This window comes from Oenanthe melanoleuca, chromosome 11 (assembly GCF_029582105.1).
Source record: "Oenanthe melanoleuca isolate GR-GAL-2019-014 chromosome 11, OMel1.0, whole genome shotgun sequence".
NCBI classification, from domain to species: Eukaryota; Metazoa; Chordata; class Aves; order Passeriformes; family Muscicapidae; genus Oenanthe; species Oenanthe melanoleuca.
In genome coordinates, this window is record NC_079345.1 from 1,769,949 (window position 1) to 1,789,475 (window position 19,527).

Genomic DNA, 19,527 nt, shown 5'->3' on the forward strand with positions numbered 1-19,527 from the left:
GGGTTGGAAGGGACCTTAAAATTCTCCTCCCACCATCCCAGGCTGCTCCAAGTCCATCCAGCCTGACCTGGGGCATTTCCAGGGACCCAGGAGCAGCCTCAGCTTCTCTGGGAATCCCATCCCAGGGAAGGATTTATCCCAAATATCCATCTCAGCTGTCCTTCTTTCAGTGGAAGTCATTCCCTGCATCCCTTCACTCCATCCCTTGTCCAAATTCCTCTCCTGTGCCATTCCTGTGGGATGAATCCTTTATGGATTCACTGAAATTCCCACCAGAAATAATCCTCCTGGTGAACTCCAGAGTGATGGATTTCAGGAATTAAAAAAAAAATAAAATAAATACGTGCTATTAAAAAAAGGCACCAAAACAATAAAAAATAGCAACACCAAAAAAAACCCAAATCAACTAAAAAAAAAAAAATTCAAACAGATCCATTCAGTCAGGCCTGGGGGGAGCCCAAAAGGAAAAATTTCTGAAGTTTTTTTCCTTTTGCCAGGCAGGAACTGATAGCTCTGGGTGGATAATTAATGGAGGCAGGAGCCAATTAATCCCAGCAGATTGCATCAAATCAAACACAGCAAATTCCTCATTTCCAATCCTCCACAAAGAGCAATGCTGCTCACAGAACACCCAGGAAATGCAGAGGAGGCTTTTCCAAGCAAATGTTCCTCCCTGAATAAAGGAAATATTAAATTAATATTAATATTAAATTAATAGAGCTAATTAAAACAGCAGCAGGAATTAAAACTGGGCTGCTCAGGGGGGATTTTAATGTTTCAATCCAGCACCAAAGTGCTCCTCTGGTAGGGTTTTATTTTAATAGATGTGCAAACTTAATCCCAAATTCAGGATCTTGGATCCTCCTTCCCAGTTTATCAGAATTCTGTAGATAAAATGGATTTATTGCTCAGCTAGGTTGAAATATTTGAAGGATTCTGGAAAGTTGGCCTGGAGTTGAGCTGAAGCATGTGAAGGATTAAATCTATGAACACAAACAAAAGTCAAGCAACTGTCCAAATTCTGTATTTAAGTGTCTTTAACTCTGCCCTGTTAAAAGTCTCTGTAAATCACACAGCTCTGCTCTGAAACAGAGAAATCCATCCTTCAGCTGGGGTTTGCTGCCTGAAGTTGGTAAAAACCAACTTTTTTAACAGAGAGGAGATGAAAAAGAAGCAATTTCCTATTTCCAATTTTCCTATTTTTAGTCACCAAAGATTCCCAAAGCTGTGCCCACCCTGTGAACCCCCCAAAATCCCATTTTAACCCAAAATCTGGGCACAGGCTGAACTCCAGGATTCCCTGAGAATGGGGAGGGAGAGGAAATTCCCCTTTTCTCCAGGTTCAAAATTCCCAAATCCTGCCTGGGCTGGGATTTGGGATGGGGGACAGGGAATCCCAAAGCAGGGGATGCTCCAAACATCCCAAATATTCCAAATAAATATTATAAATAGTGATAATAAATACATTGACAGAGGGATGGAATAAGGGAATAAGAATAAGAATGGGAATAAGAATGGGAATAAGAATGGGAATAAGAATGGGAATAAGAATGGGAATAAGAAAGGGAATAAGAATGGGAATAAGAATAAGAATAAGAATAAGAATAAGAATAAGAATAAGAATAAGAATAAGAATAAGAATAAGAATAAGAATAAGAATAAGAATAAGAATAAGAATAAGAATAAGAAGAATAAGAATATATTAAGAATATATTAAGAATAAGAATAAAGAATAAGAATTAAGAATAAGGAAAGAATAAAGAATAAGAATTAAGAATAGGAATAAGAATAAGAATAAGAATAAGAATAAGAATAAGAATAAGAATAAGAATAAGAATAAGAATAAGAATAAGAATAAAGAATAAAGAATAGGAATTAAGAATAAGAATAAAGAATAAGAATAAAGAATAAAGAATAAGAATAAAGAATAAAGAATAAAGAATAAAGAATAAAGAATAAAGAATAAACAATAAGAAGAAAGAATAAAGAATAAGAAGAAAGAAGAAAGTAGAAAGAATATTATATATTTATTTTTTAAATATAAGGAGCATCAATTCTGGGCTGGTATCACATGATGAGAAAAATCATAAATGAAGAGCAGGAAAAAAAACAAACAAAACAAAAAAGAAATGATTTCTGCAGATGAGCCCTGATAGCTTTGTGAGCAGAGATTTTTATTACCAACAGCTCTAATAAGAGGCAGCTTAGACCTCTGCCTCCTATCAAGGTGGAGAAAATGATTTTCCCTTATATTTAAAAGATTATCACTTCCTATCTCATCTCTTCTTATTAAGTTTACAGCAATATTAAAACAAGATTTGGCTGAATAAAGAACATAATATACTCCAAAATAGAGAATGTATTCTTTGGAGCATTATAAATGCTCCTGCTCTGCTTGAATGGAATTTTAATGGGACAAACCCATCTTCTCTGAGCAGAGAAAAAAATCAAAAAAAGAGGCAGAAAATATTCTTCTTTTCTAAAAGCTTCATTAGAAAATCTTGTTTTACAAGCAGAGATCAGCCTGAGCTGAAGGAATATCAAAGAACTGCCTGTAGCAGGTGAATAAATCACCTCTGCTCATTCTGGCCAAGGGAAAAAGTCATTTAGGGGATAAAATAAATTCCTGTTTGATACACATTGAAGAAAAGCAGATTTGTGCCACCCCCTGTGCTCTGATCAGCAAGGCAGAGGAGGAGGAGAATTCTGAGAGGTGGGAAAGGGAGTTTGGGTTGGGATGGAGGCATCAGAAATAAATCTGGGAAAAAAAAAATAAATCCAGGGAAAAGTTCTGCTCCAGCCTGAATTCCCAACATGGAGAAATCCAGTCATGGAGCAAAAATGGCATTTTCATTTGAACATCTCACTTTGCTAACTGGAGGAAATCTTTTCCCATCCAAATTCCTGAAGTTTCTCCTGTTCTCTGTTTGCTTGGGTGTCAGTGCAATCACATAATTTATAATTATATTATTAATAATTATTTAAATAATAATTTAACAACAGTAATAAAATTAAATTTGTTACTGTTATTTAATATTTGATTTTTTAAATGATCACAATTTGTTTCAGGACCCTTCCAGAGCCTGGAGTTCAGTTTTTATCCTCCTGGGCACAGTTTTATTCTCTTTTAATCTTCCAAATTAAGTTTGGAATTCCAAATTCCAAACTCATCCTAAATTCTGCAGTTAAACTACAAATTGATCACACATAAATCTGTGTTACATGCACATATTTATATCAAAATATTTGATTACATGGGATTTTTAAGCCAGATTTAACAGCAACATTCCTGTTTTTTTTTTACAACATGAATTTTCCTGGAGGTTTTTTTGGGATGGTATCAATCATCAAGTCACAGAATTTTTCCCTCAAGCCTTTTTTTAATCCTTAATTTTAGGGCAGCTTTAAAAGAAAATGTCTCCATTCTCATTTGCTAAAATGCTGCTTTGCCTAAAAATTAAGTTTTTACAAAATGTGAGTTTTGTGGTTTGGATTGATTCCTCTGAGGGACAGAGTGGGGACCAGCTCTAGGAACACCAAATTTACAAGTTTGTCACAAAAATCCTCAAGCAAAGCCAAAAAACGTTTCTATTTCAGCAGAATGAAGTATTTAAACACTTTTATTTTATCCATAAATAGAATTTCCATAAATACTCTGGGATGCACAAAGCACAATTGTTTCCAAACTATTCTTTTCCTTTTTGCTCCTAAAACCAGGAGCAAATTTAGGACAATTTACAACAATTCCTGAGGAAATATCAGTTAAAAATAATCTTTTTTTTTTTTTTTTTTTTTTTCCAAACCAATCAAGGAGTTTTTAAGCTCCAGCTGAGCTGCACTGAGTTTTTAATTTAATTTTTTTTTTCTCCCACTCCAAATTGCCTCCTCAGAAAACAACTGAGGATCATCTTAATGCTACTGCCCTCTGCTGCTCCTGGATTAGGGACAGGGAAAAAAATTCCTGCCCTGGATTAATTTGTGACTGAGCAACTCAAATAAAGGATTTCAATCTAGAATATCCCAATTAAATGCATTATATATCAATTTAAAATGGTATTATTGTTCTTATTTTGGAGAATTATATAATATATTATATAATAATAATAGTAGCAGTAGTAATAGTAGCAGTAGTAGTAGTAGTAGTAATAATAATAATAATAATAATAATAATAATAATAATAATAATAATAATAATAATAATGCTATTGCTATTAATTGCTATTAAATAAATAATAATATTTTAATATCTGGAAAATCAGTCTCTGCTGAGCACTCTGAGAATATTTATCCATCCTGATCAATGAAATAAAATTTAATTGTGGGAGTGGAACTGTGCCAATGGATCCCTGCTCCAGACTGGAATGAAAACATGGGGATAAACAGGTCTGGGAGTGGAAAACTTTGAGTTTTCAGAGTTGATAATATTGATTTTTGGGATCATTTATTCAGTTTGGGTTGTGTATTGAGTTTTAGGCTAATGTGTTTAGTTTTGGATAATATTGGATTATTGAAGTTGTCAGAGTTCAGGAGAAGAAAATGCAATTGCTGCTCCATCCCAAAATATCAGAGAGCAGGAACTGTGGGAATGGATCCTTCCCCCTCCCAGAGCATCCCTGGGACTCCAGACTCACCTGCCACACACCTGGGCCCACATTCACAAAAAATCCCAACTTTTATTTGATTTTTTTTTGAAAACCAAGGTGGCAGGAGCAGATTCACAGAAGCTCTTTGCACTCTGCCTTTTCCTGCCAACCCATCCTGGATTTTCCTGCTTTTCCCCATTTCCCCCACAGTGAATTCAATTTGTCCCAAATTTTTCATTCCTGCAGCAGAACAAATTGTTGGCTCTCCCTGGATACACACAATCCTATTTTACAGCTTAAAGGACATCAACTTTTCCATTTCAGAACCAGCAATAATTAAAGATCATTTCCCTGCTGCCATTTAATTAATCCCTAAATTGGAGAAAAGGGTGCATGACATGGAATGGCTAAAAAACAGAATTAAGGGATGGGAAACTCCTGGATTTTCTATCCCTGAGGCACAGGACACACTGAAGAAAAAAAAAAAAAAAAAGATGGAAGTGGGGAAGAAACAGGGCAGGTAATCAGAGCAGATAAATGTGAAAATTTCTGGTAATTCCTAAGGATAAAATGCAAAGAGGAAAAAAAAAAAAAATCCCATTTTTCTGAGGTTTCAAGGCTCAGCTAATGTGAAGCTTTAATTATTTTTGCAGTTTGGGGTTTTTATTAAACGTGCACTGAAATCTGAAACTCCCAGCTAATGGAACACATGTGGAGGTAGAGAGAGCTCCTCTGGAATGATTTCATTCATTCCATGCACAGGGGTGCCAGAAAAACAAAATCTGAGTTCTGAGCAGCCACCAGGACACAGGAGGCAAAAGGGGGAAAAGTTAAAATCAGCAAAGGGCAAAATTTGGTACCTGAGCAGCTCTGGCAGCCTGGAGATTTCCCTGCTGGCATTTTGTGGGAATTTGCTGCTCCATTCCCAGGAATTGCCCAAATTCCTGATTTGTGAATCTTTCACTTGGAACTGGGATGGGAAAGCAGCAGCAAATCTCACCTGGACCCCCAACAGCTGCTCTGTAAATCATGGAAAATGGAATTTCACTGGGAAATATTCCCAGGGAACATCCAGCACCAGGCTCAGGTTTTAGGGGAGGACAGATTTATTATTCAGCCACATTATTCCTGATTATATTCCTGTGGCCCTGGCAGGGTGAATCAGGCTTCACAACATGCAGAGAAAATAAAAAATAATGGACAGGTGGGAAAAGTGCAGGAATTTCTTGGTTTAACTCCTCCTGGGCAGTTCTGGGGGCTCTCAGCTGCTCCCTCATTTTGGGAGTGCTCCTCACCCCTGCAGTGCTTCAGCTGCTCTTGAAGCTGTCAGTAATTAATGCTAAAAACCCCCTAAACCTCTGCTTGCTCCTGGTTCTTAATCCACTAAAAAAAAAAAAATTAAAACTAAAAAAACACCCATTAAAAATACCCATTTTTAAACTAAAAATACCCATTTTAAAACTAAAAAATACCCATTTTAAAATTTAATAAATACCCATTTTAAAACTAAAAAAGAATCCATTTTAAAATTTAAAAAATATCCATTTTAAAATTTAAAATATACCCATTTTAAAATTTAAAAAATACCCATTTCAAAACTAAAAATACCCATTTTAAAACTAAAAAAATACCCATTTCTCAGCAAATACTTCTGGAGGAGCTGAGGGTTCCTGGGAATGTTCCTGGCTGGTGATGCTCAAGGCACTGAAGTTCTTTCACACCAAAATGCAGCTGAGTGAGTGAAGAAAAAGCAAAATCCCAGCACTTCCTCCTTTGTTTTAAGCAAAGTTTAAAAGCAGAGCTCAGAGCACAGTTAGTTTAAAAAAATTCCCTAAAAATTGGATGTTAAACTGATTTCCCATCCATGTGTGTGCAGCCAGGAACCACTGAGGAAGGAGCAAGATTATCCCAAATCCTGCTGGGTGATGGTGCAGAGAGATAACATGATTTAAATCCCAGAAAAGAGAATTAATCCTGGTTTTCTTCCCTATCTCCCATCTAGGACACGTGGGCACAGATTTCCCCAGGAGGGAAAATAAAACTGGGAGGTTTTAATTACAAATAAACTCCATTTAATCCACATGCCACACTCAGAGACATAAAACCACCCTGTGAGGAGGTGGGACTGGACAATATTTCACAGAGAAGGAAAAAAAAATCCAATAAATACCAAAACAACATCTCCAAAAAATCCAAGATTCCGTTTCACCAATCCAAAATTCCATTTCCACATTTCCAAGACTCACTTCTGCAAAATCACCTCTGAGCAAAGAACATTTCCAGGGGTTTCTTTTCTTGTTTAAATCCAAATTCTGCCAAGTTCAGAGTGCTGAACCCTGCTGATCCCAGGATCCAATTTATCCAGATTCACCAGGAACCAAACAATTCCTCCCAAAAATCAGTAATTATTGCAGAACACAGCTAAAAATCCCTTCAATATCTGCTCCTGCTTTTTAATCCACTAAAAAATAATGATTTCCCAGCAATAGAAACCCTGCTGGTGGCAGAGGCAGGATCTCAGCTTTCCCCCAGTTTATTCAGATTCAACAATTCTACAATTCCTCACACTCTGATTGCTGAGGGAGAAACCTGGAAAATTTCTGGAGGATTTTTGTGTTGAGATCAAATGTGAGCAGTTCTGCTGCTCCTGACCTGGGAATCCTGAGAATCCTGAGCTCAGCTCCACATTCAGGGATTCCTAATCCAAGGAAAAATTGATTTTCCTGAGATTCCTGAGCTCAGTTCCACTTTCAGGAATTCCTCATCCAAGGAAAAATTGATTTTCCTGGGAATCCTTAGCTCAGTTCTATATTCAGGAATTCCTCATCCAAAGAAAAGTTGATTTTCCTGAGATTCCTGAGCTCAGTTCTATATTCAGGAATTCCTCATCCAAGGAAAAATTGATTTTCCTGGGAATCCTGAGCTCAGCTCCACTTTTGGGACTCCTCATCCAAGGAAAAGCTGATTTTTCTCACCTTGTGCTTGCAGAACCACCTCACCAAACCTTCTCACCACCAAGAACAACAGCAGATCTGCCTCTCTCAGCACAGCCATGCCATGAGAAAGGATAAAATGTGAAATAAAAGGGAAATGCTTCAATAAATGTTGGGTTCCTGGGGACTGAGGCCACATCTGGTGGCAGAGGAGAGCAAAGAACTCCCTGAGCTCTGAGCTCAACCCAGCTCCTTCTTGCAGGAATATTGGGCCAAATATGAAATATTTTGGTCATGTTTTATCCTTTTGCACATTATTTATATCACTAGGAAGGCCCCAGAGATTTAAAACAGGCACTAAAAATGGGGGATTATCCCAAAACTGCATCAGAGCCCAAGGAAAATGCAGCTTAAACTCAGTTCTGCTCCTACCTGCCCATCCTGCCCCACGTGCACCTGGTGGATCTGCAGGTTTCCCTGGAAAAGGAGAGAAGGGAAAATCAGCACCAGCCTGGGATGGCAAAATCTGCAAAAAAAACCTGCTTTGATAAGAAGAAAATCCATGAATTTAGGAAGTTCTGCTGAAGGTTCTTTAGGCAGTCCAGCTCCCATCAGCCTCAAAAGCAAAGGATTTCCCACCCAGCATGTTTTGCTTTTGGGAGTTCCTGGATAATTGATTTTTATGCAGAATTTTTGGTTTTACCTGCAACCCTTACCAAGCCAGAATTAGCAATATAAACTTTGACAGGGTTGCAGAGCTATTTACTATTTGCTTTTTATTTTACCCTCATTCCATTCTGAAAACCAACACAGATCTATTACAGACATTACATCTATAACCAAAAAAAAAAAAAAAAACCTCAATAAATCAAAGTATTTTAAGCTCTGAAGTCCAATAAGGAAATCTTTCTGACATGAAGTTTTTATTCACATGCTCACTGATGTCTTTCCAAAAGTACACTTGGATTAAGGAAAGGCAGCTTCCCAAAAGAGCCTTGCAGTGAAGCAGCACATTTTGGAGGACAAATCCCAATTTCTGTGCAGTTTCTCTTGCTGGCAGCTCCCCTCTCACTTGTGTACATTGTCATCAATTTGAAACCAGATGTTTTCATCTGTCAGGGACAAATGCAGCCTTTAAAGTGCCCCAGACAAGAGGAGCCAAAGGATCCAGGCTGTGCTGGAACCTCAGGATCCATTCCAGCAATCTCTGCTGAATCATCACTTTTTTTGTGGTTCTTTCCCCAAAAACTCCTCCAGTTTTATGGCAGCACCACACACCAGAGCCAGGAGATTTTAATCCTTTCTTCTCTCTCTCAAGGCCTGACAGGCCCTTCAAAGGACAAGCCTTTAACTACAATATTTATAGAATTTTTATGATAATATTTATTCTCCAGTAGCTGCCTGTGTTAACAATATTCCTTCACAAAGTGGTTTTATGAGCTGTGATTTGGGTTCTTTGGACAGGGATTAAACCAAGCCAGGCAGATCCACTTCCCAGAGAGGGAAAAACCTTGACAGGGAAATGGGACAGATTCAAATTGTTGCCTGTGTTAATGTTTAACCTGACTTTTTTTTTTTTTTTTAATTATTTTTTCTTCATTTAAACAATGAACACAAGAAATCCAAGAGCAGCTTTAGGAGTCAGGAGCTTTTTAAATAACCAATAACTGCAGCAAATACACAGGGAAATCCCCCTGGATTTGGGAGCTGAGCCCAAATGGGAGAGTTTAGGATTGAATTTATCCATTTCAGTTATCCATATCCATTTATCCATCCAATTTCACTGAACTATTTTTCTGGAGAAATTGAAAAAGTGCAAATCCTGCAGTGCCAGATGAGCTGGTCAGGAGTGAAGGGTAAATTCATTCTGGAATATTTCTTTATTAAATGGTGGCTGAAGGTTTCTCCCACTCCTGTTCAACCATTAAAGGCCCTGAGTGTTCTGACCACTTTTAGTTCATCAACCTAAACAGAATAATTTCATTTTCAAGTTTCCTATTAAACTAAATTTCCAAACATCACCAGCCTTGTGCAGCAATGAACCCACACTGAGCAGTCCTGGCTGGTGAGGGAAGGAAAAAGAAATCTAAACCATACAAATAAAATCAATAGAAATAATAATAATTAAAAATCAACCCCAGAGGCAGAAAGAGCAGGTTCTAAACCCCATTTCTGCTGCTCCCAGCCCATTTTTCTCTCATTTCTTTGCTCACCTCGCTGTCCTGGGTGATCTGCACCTGCTCCCCCTGGGGCACCTGGGCTATGTGGAGATGGCCCTGTGGGATCCACAGCAAAAGAAAACACCAAGAGCATCAGAGCAGCATCAGAGCTGAGCCAGCAGCTCCTGCCTGGAGCAGAGCTCAGGGAGGGCAGGAAAACGGGCAGTGAAACACTGAGCAGCTTAAAAACAGCAAAGCCTTGGATGGAAATAAAAGCAGATCTTGGACCAAAGATTGGCTCATTTCTAATTCAGGGGAAGAAAAACATTAATAATAATAATAACAATAATGATAATAATAGTAATAATAATGTTGTAACAACAAATAACTTCTAAGTGTATTTTTCTATTTATTTTTTTTTCTATTGACTTTTTTGATTGGTACACAAAACCTGGGGCTGACTTGCTTTGTTTGAGTAACTTTAAATCAATTTAAATAACTGGAAAATTCAGTTTTCAAACTAAATTATCTCCAAGAGTGAGGTTTCCAAAGGTGTCTCATCCCCCACCTATTGCTGCCCCATCACTCAGGACTCCCAGCTCTGGGATTTGGGCAGGAAATCATTAATTGAACAATTCCCCTGATTTCCATGGATGATGGTTTCAGTGCTGGGATCTTTGGCATTCCCAGCACTCTCCTGATGGCAGCAAGGAGAGGAGAGTGGCTGGAATTCCTTCTGATTCACCTGAAGGGGAGATTGGATTCTAAATAACCTCCTGCAGCTTTTCTAAAGCTTTGTGTTCATTTTAATATGCTGCAGGAGATGAGAGATAATCATTTGGAATTCTGTCAAAGGCCCCTCTGATTTTATAACACAAGAACAATTGCTGTGATTTTCAGAGACACACAGACCCCTCTATTTCCAACAGTTTCATTTCCTTTGGGAGGAAACTGGATATTTATAGGGAGAAAAAGCACCTGAGAGTGTCCCTCTGACAATAGGGGCTGCAGAGAGAATTAGAGCACTGCCCAGCCCAGGGAGATTAAAATCATTTTCCCTCCTGCACATCAAAAAAAAAAAGAAAAGATGGAATGTTTAAAAGATCCAGGTTTTTTCCTGGATTCCACAATTTGAAGGGTAATTAGTGTACCCAGGTCTTTTAATGAGAAGTTTTTAGCACTTTTATCTATAAACAAATCCTCTGTTCTATTAAAGTCATTTATTTCATATCATTTCCCTTTCTATCTTGTCTTTCAAGATTTGAAAAGTGCTTTTCAGTCATCAGTTCCATAAGAAAATCCACTTTTAAAAATCTACATGGAATTCAATTCCCAGCAGAATATGGAAAAGTTACAGCAAAAGTGAAGTGGAAAAGGAAGATTTCCACCAATTTTCTGCACAAAGAGAATTTATTTCACTGAGGACACTTTTTAAAAAGAATTTGAATTTTAGACAATCCTGTAGTGCCCTGTGGGACACAAGAATTCAAGTGAAGGTTGTTTTTTTTTTTTATTTTTTTCAGAGGAAAAAAAAACCACAGATAAAAATCATCAGGCCTGAGTGGTCAGGCTCAAAAAATGTCAATATTTAGAACTTTCACTGGTAGAGCTCAAGGAACACACATGGGCAGGACTCAGCTCCCAGATGTTCAAAAGTGCCTGAAAATGCAGTTTGACAGGAAAACAAACAAATAAATAAATGTGATTTTGCTGTGGAGATCACACCAGAACAACCTCTGAAGTGTCAACCACTAAGTAAACACAGCCAGCAAAAGGCTGAGAATTAAAAAATCAATTCAATAATAAAATAAACTAATAATAAATAAATTAATTATAAATAAATTAACAATAAAAAAAATTAAATAAAGTGCATTAACTTGCACTGAATCCTGCATGGAATTTTTTTGCCAAACAACTAATTTAATTTTTTTTTCCATGAGCCTTCAGTGTTTATTTTCTGGACCCCTCAAGTGGTGGCAGGTTGTGATTTCAGAGTTTGGGGAGGAGGCTTCAGGGTTTATTCAGGATTTAGGATTTAGGAGAATTGAGCACATACTACTTGGACTTGTCCATCCTCTCCAATCTGGTGGATCTGGACCTGCTGAGCGTTGGCCAGGGCATAGTGCAGGGCCTGGGGCTGGTTCTGCTGCATCTCACTGGAGGCTGACACTGAGCTCTGGGACCCCTCTGGAAAAAAAACAACAAATTCCAGTTTTACTTGGTGTGCATGGCCCTAAAAACCCCTGGAAATCAAATCCAGTCAGTGGACACAGATCATTCACCCATGGTGGATTTTTGCTGCAAACCCCAGAGAATTCCAAACAGCTCCTGTTAAAAAAAAAAAAAAAAAAGCATCTCTGGAAAAAAACCAACAAATTCCAGTTTTACTTTGTGTGCTTGTCCCTAAAAACCCCTGGAAATCAAATCCAGTCAGTGGATACAGATCATGCACTCTTAATATTCCTGGGCATGGTGAATTCCAGAGAATTCCAAAGGCTGAGACAGCTCCTGTTAAAAAAAAAAGCATCTCTGGAAGTAAAAAAAAGAACAAATTCAAGCTTTATTTTATGTGCATGTCCCTAAAAACCCCTGGAAATCAAATTAAATCAATGGATATAAATCATTCTCTCATCAATATTCCTGGGTATGGTGAATTCCAAAAAATTCCAGAGAATTCCAAAGGCTGAGACAGCTCCTGTGTAATAAAAAAAAAAAAAAAAGCATCTCTGGAAAGAAGAAAAAAAAAAAGAACAAATTCCAGCTTTATTTTATGTGCTTGTTCCTAAATTGTTCCTAAACCCCTGGAAATCAAATCCAGTCAATGGATACAGATCATTCACCCTTAATATTCCTGGGCATTCCAAAGAATTCTAAATAATTCCAAAGGCTGACTCAGCTCCTGTTTAAAAAAAAAAAAAAGAAAAAAAAGAAAAAAAAAAAAAAGACAAAATTCCAGCTTTATTTAATGTGCTTGTCCCTAAATTGTTCCTAAACCCCTGGAAATCAAATCCAGTCAGTGGATATAAATCATTCTCTCATCAATATTCCTGGGCATGGTGAATTCCAAATAATTCCAAAGGCTGGAACAGCTCTTGTAAAAAAAAAAAAAAAAAAATCATCTTTTGGAATCTAAATCCCAGATTCTGCTGTAAAAGTCCCAACAGAGTTTTCCTCAGAAATTCAATGTTTTTTTTGTTCACCTGAGAGGCTGAGAACAATTTCTGCCACCAGCACCTTTAAACCCATCCTGCTTATGGTGAAAAATGAAATTATCATTAAAAATAAATAAATAAAGGGAATATCTCAATTATTTTCCAAGATCCATCCCTTACAATTCATACTGACACACATGAAATTGTAATTTTTGAACCTCAATTTGACAGGTGGGTTTCTGGATTTATTCAATTTAAACACACCTCATGCAGCAGAGTGGAAATGCTCCTGAAAAGGGAATGTTAAACATAAAAAATGGGAATTATCTTCAAAAAGCACCAGGAAAACCTCAGTGGGATTTCCAGAGGATAAAAAACTTGCATTGGCCACATCATAGATCCACTCTGAGGTTTTCCAGCTGCAGAAAAAAGGATTTTTTTTTAAACAGAAGAGGCAAAAGGCAAGAAAAAAAGGACAGCAACCATTAATTTTTAATATCTCTGCTAAGTACTGCAAGATTTATTCTGCAAACACACTGTTAGTTCTGCAGGAATGAGCTCCAATATTTTAATGGGAATGTTCTTCCATAAAATCAGCCATTTAAGGGCTTTTTTATTTATTTTTTTTTTATTTCCCCTCCTGTCTGTAAATGTTTGGGCACAAAGATAATTTTGAGGTTTAGGTTTGAGCATTGAGAGCTGGGAGCTGCAAAGCACCAAGTTCATATTAATTAATTTATTTATTTGTTGAAAAGTTGGGTTGGTGAACAATTCAGGCAGTTCTGATTCTGTCAAGGGGTTGGAACACAAAATTCCAGCCACAAATTTCCACAAAAACCAAATAAAAATGGGATTTTTTCCATTTGGGATATCAGTGCCTTTGTCATGGCCACTGGAAGGAATAGATATCCTGTAAAAATCCTTACCTGAGATTTTCTTTTCACTTTTTCGCCATTTCCATCCATTTATTCCTAATATTTGATGCAATTCACTCCTCTATTTTTTAATTTTTTTAAACCACAGTGTCCAAATACAGAATCCTTTTATAATTATTTTTAAATATAATATAATATAATATAATATAATATAATATAATATAATATAATATAATATAATATAATATAATATAATATAATATAATATAATATAATATAATATAATATAATATAATATAATATAATATAATATAATATAATATAATATAATATAACATAACATAACATAACATAACATAACATAACATAATATAATATAATATTTAAGTTAAAGTTATAAGTTATACATTATATATAAATATAATAATATATAATGTAATATATTTATAGTAATGTATTCTATTTAATACATTTAATGTATTTAATACATTAATAATGTATTTGATACATTTAATGTATTATATTTGTAGTAATTATTTTATAATTATTTATAATTATTTTCTGATTGAGTTATGCCATGAAAGATTATCAAAGAAATAAAACCAGCAGAGGAATCTATATTTTATATATATTTATGATATGCACATATTGGGATGCATTTATAAGTGTAAGGCCCAAAAGTTTTGATTTTTAAATCACTTTTGGCTTCAGATAAGAGAAATTTTTGTGCTTTTTGGAGGTGCAAGAGGAGGCACAGCCTGGATGGAATCACCTTTCCTATGGTCACCTATAAATAAATTTAAATTTGGCTTCACTGCAACAAGCAAAATTGGTTTTTTGTTGGAATTTTTGGTGTTTTTCTCTGGAGAAACTCTTCCAATCTGGACAAACCTTCCCATGAAGGAATTTTTCCTGATTCCAACCTAAATTTCCCCTTTAAGGACATTTCTTCTCATCCCTTTTTCCCTGGGAGATTCCACAGCAGGAGGGATGGATTCACATTTAGGAATTCTGGAATTAAAAATTGGTTTCCTGGTGCCCAGAGCTCCCAGATTCCCAATCCCAAGGATTATGGGAATGGATGGATTAACCATCCCCAAACCCAAAAAAAAGCAGGAAAAAACATTCCAGAATAATGGAAATAAAGCTGGAAACCATCTCCTCCCTCTGCCTCATTCCAAAACTCTTCCAATCTGGACAAACCTTCCCATGAAGGAATTTTTCCTGATTCCAATCTAAATTTCCCCTTTAAGGATATTTCCTCTCATCCCTTGTTCCCTGGGAGATTCCACAGCAGGAGGGATGGATTCACACTTAGGAATTCTGGAATTAAAAATTGTTTTCCAGGTTCCCAGAGCTCCAATTTCACACCTCTCCTCACTAACAGGGATGCATCTCCTGGTGGTAGTCCCAGCAAAGAAAATTTATGGATTAACCATCCCCAAACCCAAAAAAGAGCAGGAAAAAACATTCCAGAATAATGGAAATAAAGCTGGAAACCATCTCCTCCCCTGCCTCAGCCCCCAGTCTGAAGATTTGGCTGCACATCCAGTTTTTAATGTGACACCTCAGCACAGGCCTAAATCTGCACATGAATCCCAAAGTCAGGGAACTCATTAAAAATTCCAGCATGGAAAGCTGTGATAACAGCTTGAACAAGCTGAAGAGAAATGAAAAGAAAGGAAGAGGCACTTTTGAATTAATCCTCCTCCCAAAGCCTCATTTCCTACAGCATCCCCTGCACAGAATCCAAGCCTTTCCTCAGGAATATCCAGTGAAATGATCATGGCAGCCACCTGCATGTCTCTGGTTGGGGAAAAACAGGAGGAAAAGAAACCTCAGGTACTGAAAAGTTGGAGCAAACCACAGCAATCAACACCTTGCCAAAAAAAAAAAGTAATGGATTCAAGCAAAGAGGCAGGGAAAGTCAGGAAAAGCAACTTCTGCCTGGACTTAACAGCCAATTAAGCACAGAAAAATCTTAATTAACATCTCTAGGGGTGAAGGACAAAGAAAATCCTTCTGTGTTTTCCCACCAGGCTCCCCAGATGTGGCTTTCCCTGCAGGTTGGTCCCTGAACACCAAATTCCAAGCCCAAGGCTTGGAGGCTGTGTGGGCTCAGCCTCCTGCTCTGCTGCCCCCCCAGGGTTGGTTTTTCCTGTGTGAACAGAGCAGAGCAGAAATGTGCTGTCACTGTTCACCCCCTGCTCCAGAACTGTTAAATCCCAACAAGCAGGAGAAGCCTCAGAGCTTTGGCATTTCCAACAAGGGCAAGAAAAGTGAATTTTTTGAACAATAATCCTGTTGTGATGCAGTTAATTCAGAATTATCAATTGTGTGTGCAATAATTAATTTTAAAAAATTAAAATCCCCAATAAATGAGGTTGGAAGGTCATCTGGAGATGGGTTTCCTTCAAACCATGGGCAGCCAGAACTGGTGGCTTTGGGCTGCACCCAGGTGGATTTTGGTGTCCCCAGGGATGGTGACAACCTGTGCTCAGAGCCAGGGACACCAAAGTCAGGGCACAGCTGAGTGACTTCCAGGCTGACATATTGATTTTTTTTTTTTTTAATTAGGCAAATTAACTGCTGCTAAAAACTCTGAAAATCCCATTGATAGGGGAGGGTTTCCAGCACTGCAGTGAGCAGGATTTGGGAATATCTCAGGAATTGTTCCAGGCTGGACAGGGCTTGGAGCAGCCTCTGTCCTGCACTCACCAGGGACCAGCAGCACCTGCTGCAGCTCCAGATGTGCAGCCACAGCCCCTGAGCCCTTTGTGCAGTTACCTGAGCACAAGGTGCAGTTCCAGGCAAGGCCACAGTTACATTTTTAAACTGTGAGAATCCACATTTCCCTTCTCTTTCTTTTCCCTCCATGCTCATGGAGCCTCCCAGCTGCTCTCCTGTCTCTCCTCATAAGGTGAAGTCCCAGTGCTGGTGGCTTTGGGGATGACAAGGGAGTTTCTCAGAGCAGCCCTGACTCTGCAGAGTGCTCAGGTTTTATCAGGTAGCTCCTGTGCTTTGCACAGCAGTGAATCCTCCCCACCTTTCCAGCCTCCCAAAAAACAGTGCCAAACCACTCTGAGTAAAGCAGGATTTTTGTCCCCCTCCTGCTCCCACAGCACTGCTGAAATCCCAAAGGTTTGGGATGGTTTGGCTGCACAGGAGTGAATTCAGGTGTTTTTGTACCCAGGCAATATTTTACTCACAAACCAATTTTGTGGAATTGAGAGGAAAAAAATGGATCTTCAGCTTAACCACAACAAGAAACCCACCCACACTCATGATCCCACAGCCCTCAGGAATCCACTGACTCTGAGTTTCACATCTCTGCAGGTGTCTCCAAACCTCCAAAACAGAATCAAGATGAAGAATTTGAATAATAAATCTCAACACCACTCAAGGAGCACAGGCTAATGAGCCCAGGCTGTCACATCCACCTACTGCTGCCTTTTCATCCTGAAATACTGATTGCTGAAAGACTGAAAGGAAAAATCCCATCAACATAGAGGGCTTATGGTTATCATTACATTGATTAGTTGTTTTAATTTGAGAATTTTGGATCTGACTCCCTGTTCCAGCACATAAAAGTTTCCATTGAAAGCAGATTTTGTCATTCTTTGCATGAGATACAGTGGTTAGTGTTAACATGCAACCAAAAATTTTATGCAGGCAAATAAACTGACTTCCTTTTCTTTGGGCTGCCTTCCAAAGCCCTGTTTTTAATATCTAATGTACAAAAGTCCCAGAACACTGCTTTATATTAAAAGCATGAGCCAGAAATGTCCTCAGAGAACACTCCTGAGGTCAGGATTTTTCATTTGTTATTACAATCCAGGCCTCCATACCTAGATGGAAATATGGAATCACCTACAGCACATTTCATGTCTGCAGAGGAAAACTCTTCAGGAACAGCATTTAGCACGTCCCACTGAATGTGTGAACACTCTGGGAAGGATTTAGTCACTTGATTCCTCTTTGGAACAACAACTGCAAGGATTTTTGGACTTTTTACTCAAATATAAAAATCCAGCACAAAGCAGCAGGAGCTGAGTCCATGGGGGTGGACAGAAAGCAGGGCTGGGTGGGATTTTGGGAAGGAATTCTTGGCTGGGAGGGTGGGGAGGCCCTGGCACAGGGTGCCCAGAGAAGCTGGAGATCCCTGGAAGTGCCCAAGGCCAGGCTGGAATAACCTGGCATGGTCATTCCATTCCATTCCATTCCATTCCATTCCATTCCATTCCATTCCATTCCATTCCATTCCATTCCATCCCATTCCATTCCATCCCATTCCATTTCCATCCCATCCCATTCCATTCCATTCCCATTCCATTTCCATTCCATTCCTATTTCATTCCCATTCCATTCCCATTCCATTCCATTCCCATTCCATTCCATTCCATTCCATTCCATTCAATTCCATCCCATTCCATCCCATTCCATTTCCATCCCATCCCATTCCATTCCATCCCATTCCATCCCATTCCATTTCCATTCCATTCCATTCCATTTCATTCCATTCCATTCCATTCCCATTTCAATTCCATTTCCAATTCCAATTCCAATTCCAATTCCCATTCCATTCCTATTTCCATTTCATTCCATTCCTTTCCAATTCCAATTCCCATTCCCATTCCATTCCTTTCCTTTCCATTTCCAATTCCATTCCATTCCATTTCCATTTCCAATTCCATTCCATTCCATTCCATTTCCATTCCATTCCATTCCCATTTCCATTCCATTCCCATTTCAATTCCATTTCCAATTCCAATTCCAATTCCCATTCCATTCCTATTTCCATTTCCATTTCATTCCATTCCTTTCCATTTCCAATTCCAATTCCCATTTCCATTCCATTCCTTTCCTTTCCATTTCCATCCCATCCCTTCCAATTCCATTCCCATTCCATTCCATTCCATTCCCAGCACCTCAGCAAAGCCCAGTTACAATTCAGGCAGCTTGGAAAGCAACAGGGATTTGTCACAGGGAGGGGAAGGTTTGGTCTGTACCTGAACCACTGTAGGAGGAGGATGAGGGTGTTCTCCTGGAGAAGCTTTTCACAGCCAGGCTCTGCCCCCTCTGCTTCCTCCTCCAGGCTGTCCTGCACTTGGAGTCAATGCTCTGCTTGATTCGGTACCAGTCCGACTCTGTGATGCCAAACTTGTAAAACAGGTGGCCTGGAATGATGGAAAACCAGATAATCAGCAACACAAACCTCTATTTTCCAAAAAACACAGAGAGGACACATCCAGTCCCACACTGGGGCTCTGTACCTGTGCAAAGACCCCCCCAGCTCAGCAGTGACAGGATTTAAACAAAGTTGATTCCCAAAAGTCAGGAACTGTTCATCTGCACAGCTCTGGATGTGACAAATGCCAGCAGCCCATGGAGGTTTGTCACCTGCACCCACACCTGTGGAAGCTGCTCTGTCACACCCAGAGGATCCAGAGCCAGGATTATTTCTCACTGACACAACCCCACAATAAGTCTGATGGTAGAAGCACCAAACTGCATAGAACTCCCTATAAAGAAAAAAAAATCCACTCTTTTAAAGCTCAGTTCTAAATTGATCCAAATTCAGTAAAAAATGAGAAAAATTGATCCAAAATCAGTAAAAAATGAGGATCTCTGCAGTTACTCCCAGGATTCAGGTATTTTACAGCCTCAGGATAAACTCTGCAGCCCTTGGTGCTAATTTGCCAAAGTGTTCCATAAACATGGCAAGGGCTGGCTTTAAAACTGGGAATTTAACTGGGAATGTTGTGCACTGTCAGCTTGAATTATTCCACACTTTCACCATGTCACTGGGAGCTCCTGAGGGGTTT

At 38.4% G+C, this 19,527-nt stretch overlaps 1 protein-coding gene across 1 annotated transcript in view; it reads right to left on the reverse strand.

The window, feature by feature from the left end:
- BANP (BTG3 associated nuclear protein) overlaps positions 1-19,527 on the reverse strand; it is a 116,089-nt gene that overhangs the window by 41,546 nt on the left and 55,016 nt on the right. Inside the window, exons 8-11 of the mRNA XM_056500709.1 lie at positions 18,712-18,879; positions 11,732-11,862; positions 9,730-9,792; positions 7,949-7,993 (exon numbers count right to left, since the gene is read on the reverse strand). Of these exons, the coding sequence (XP_056356684.1) occupies positions 7,949-7,993; positions 9,730-9,792; positions 11,732-11,862; positions 18,712-18,879 (407 nt within the window). The remainder of the gene's footprint in view (positions 1-7,948; positions 7,994-9,729; positions 9,793-11,731; positions 11,863-18,711; positions 18,880-19,527) is intronic.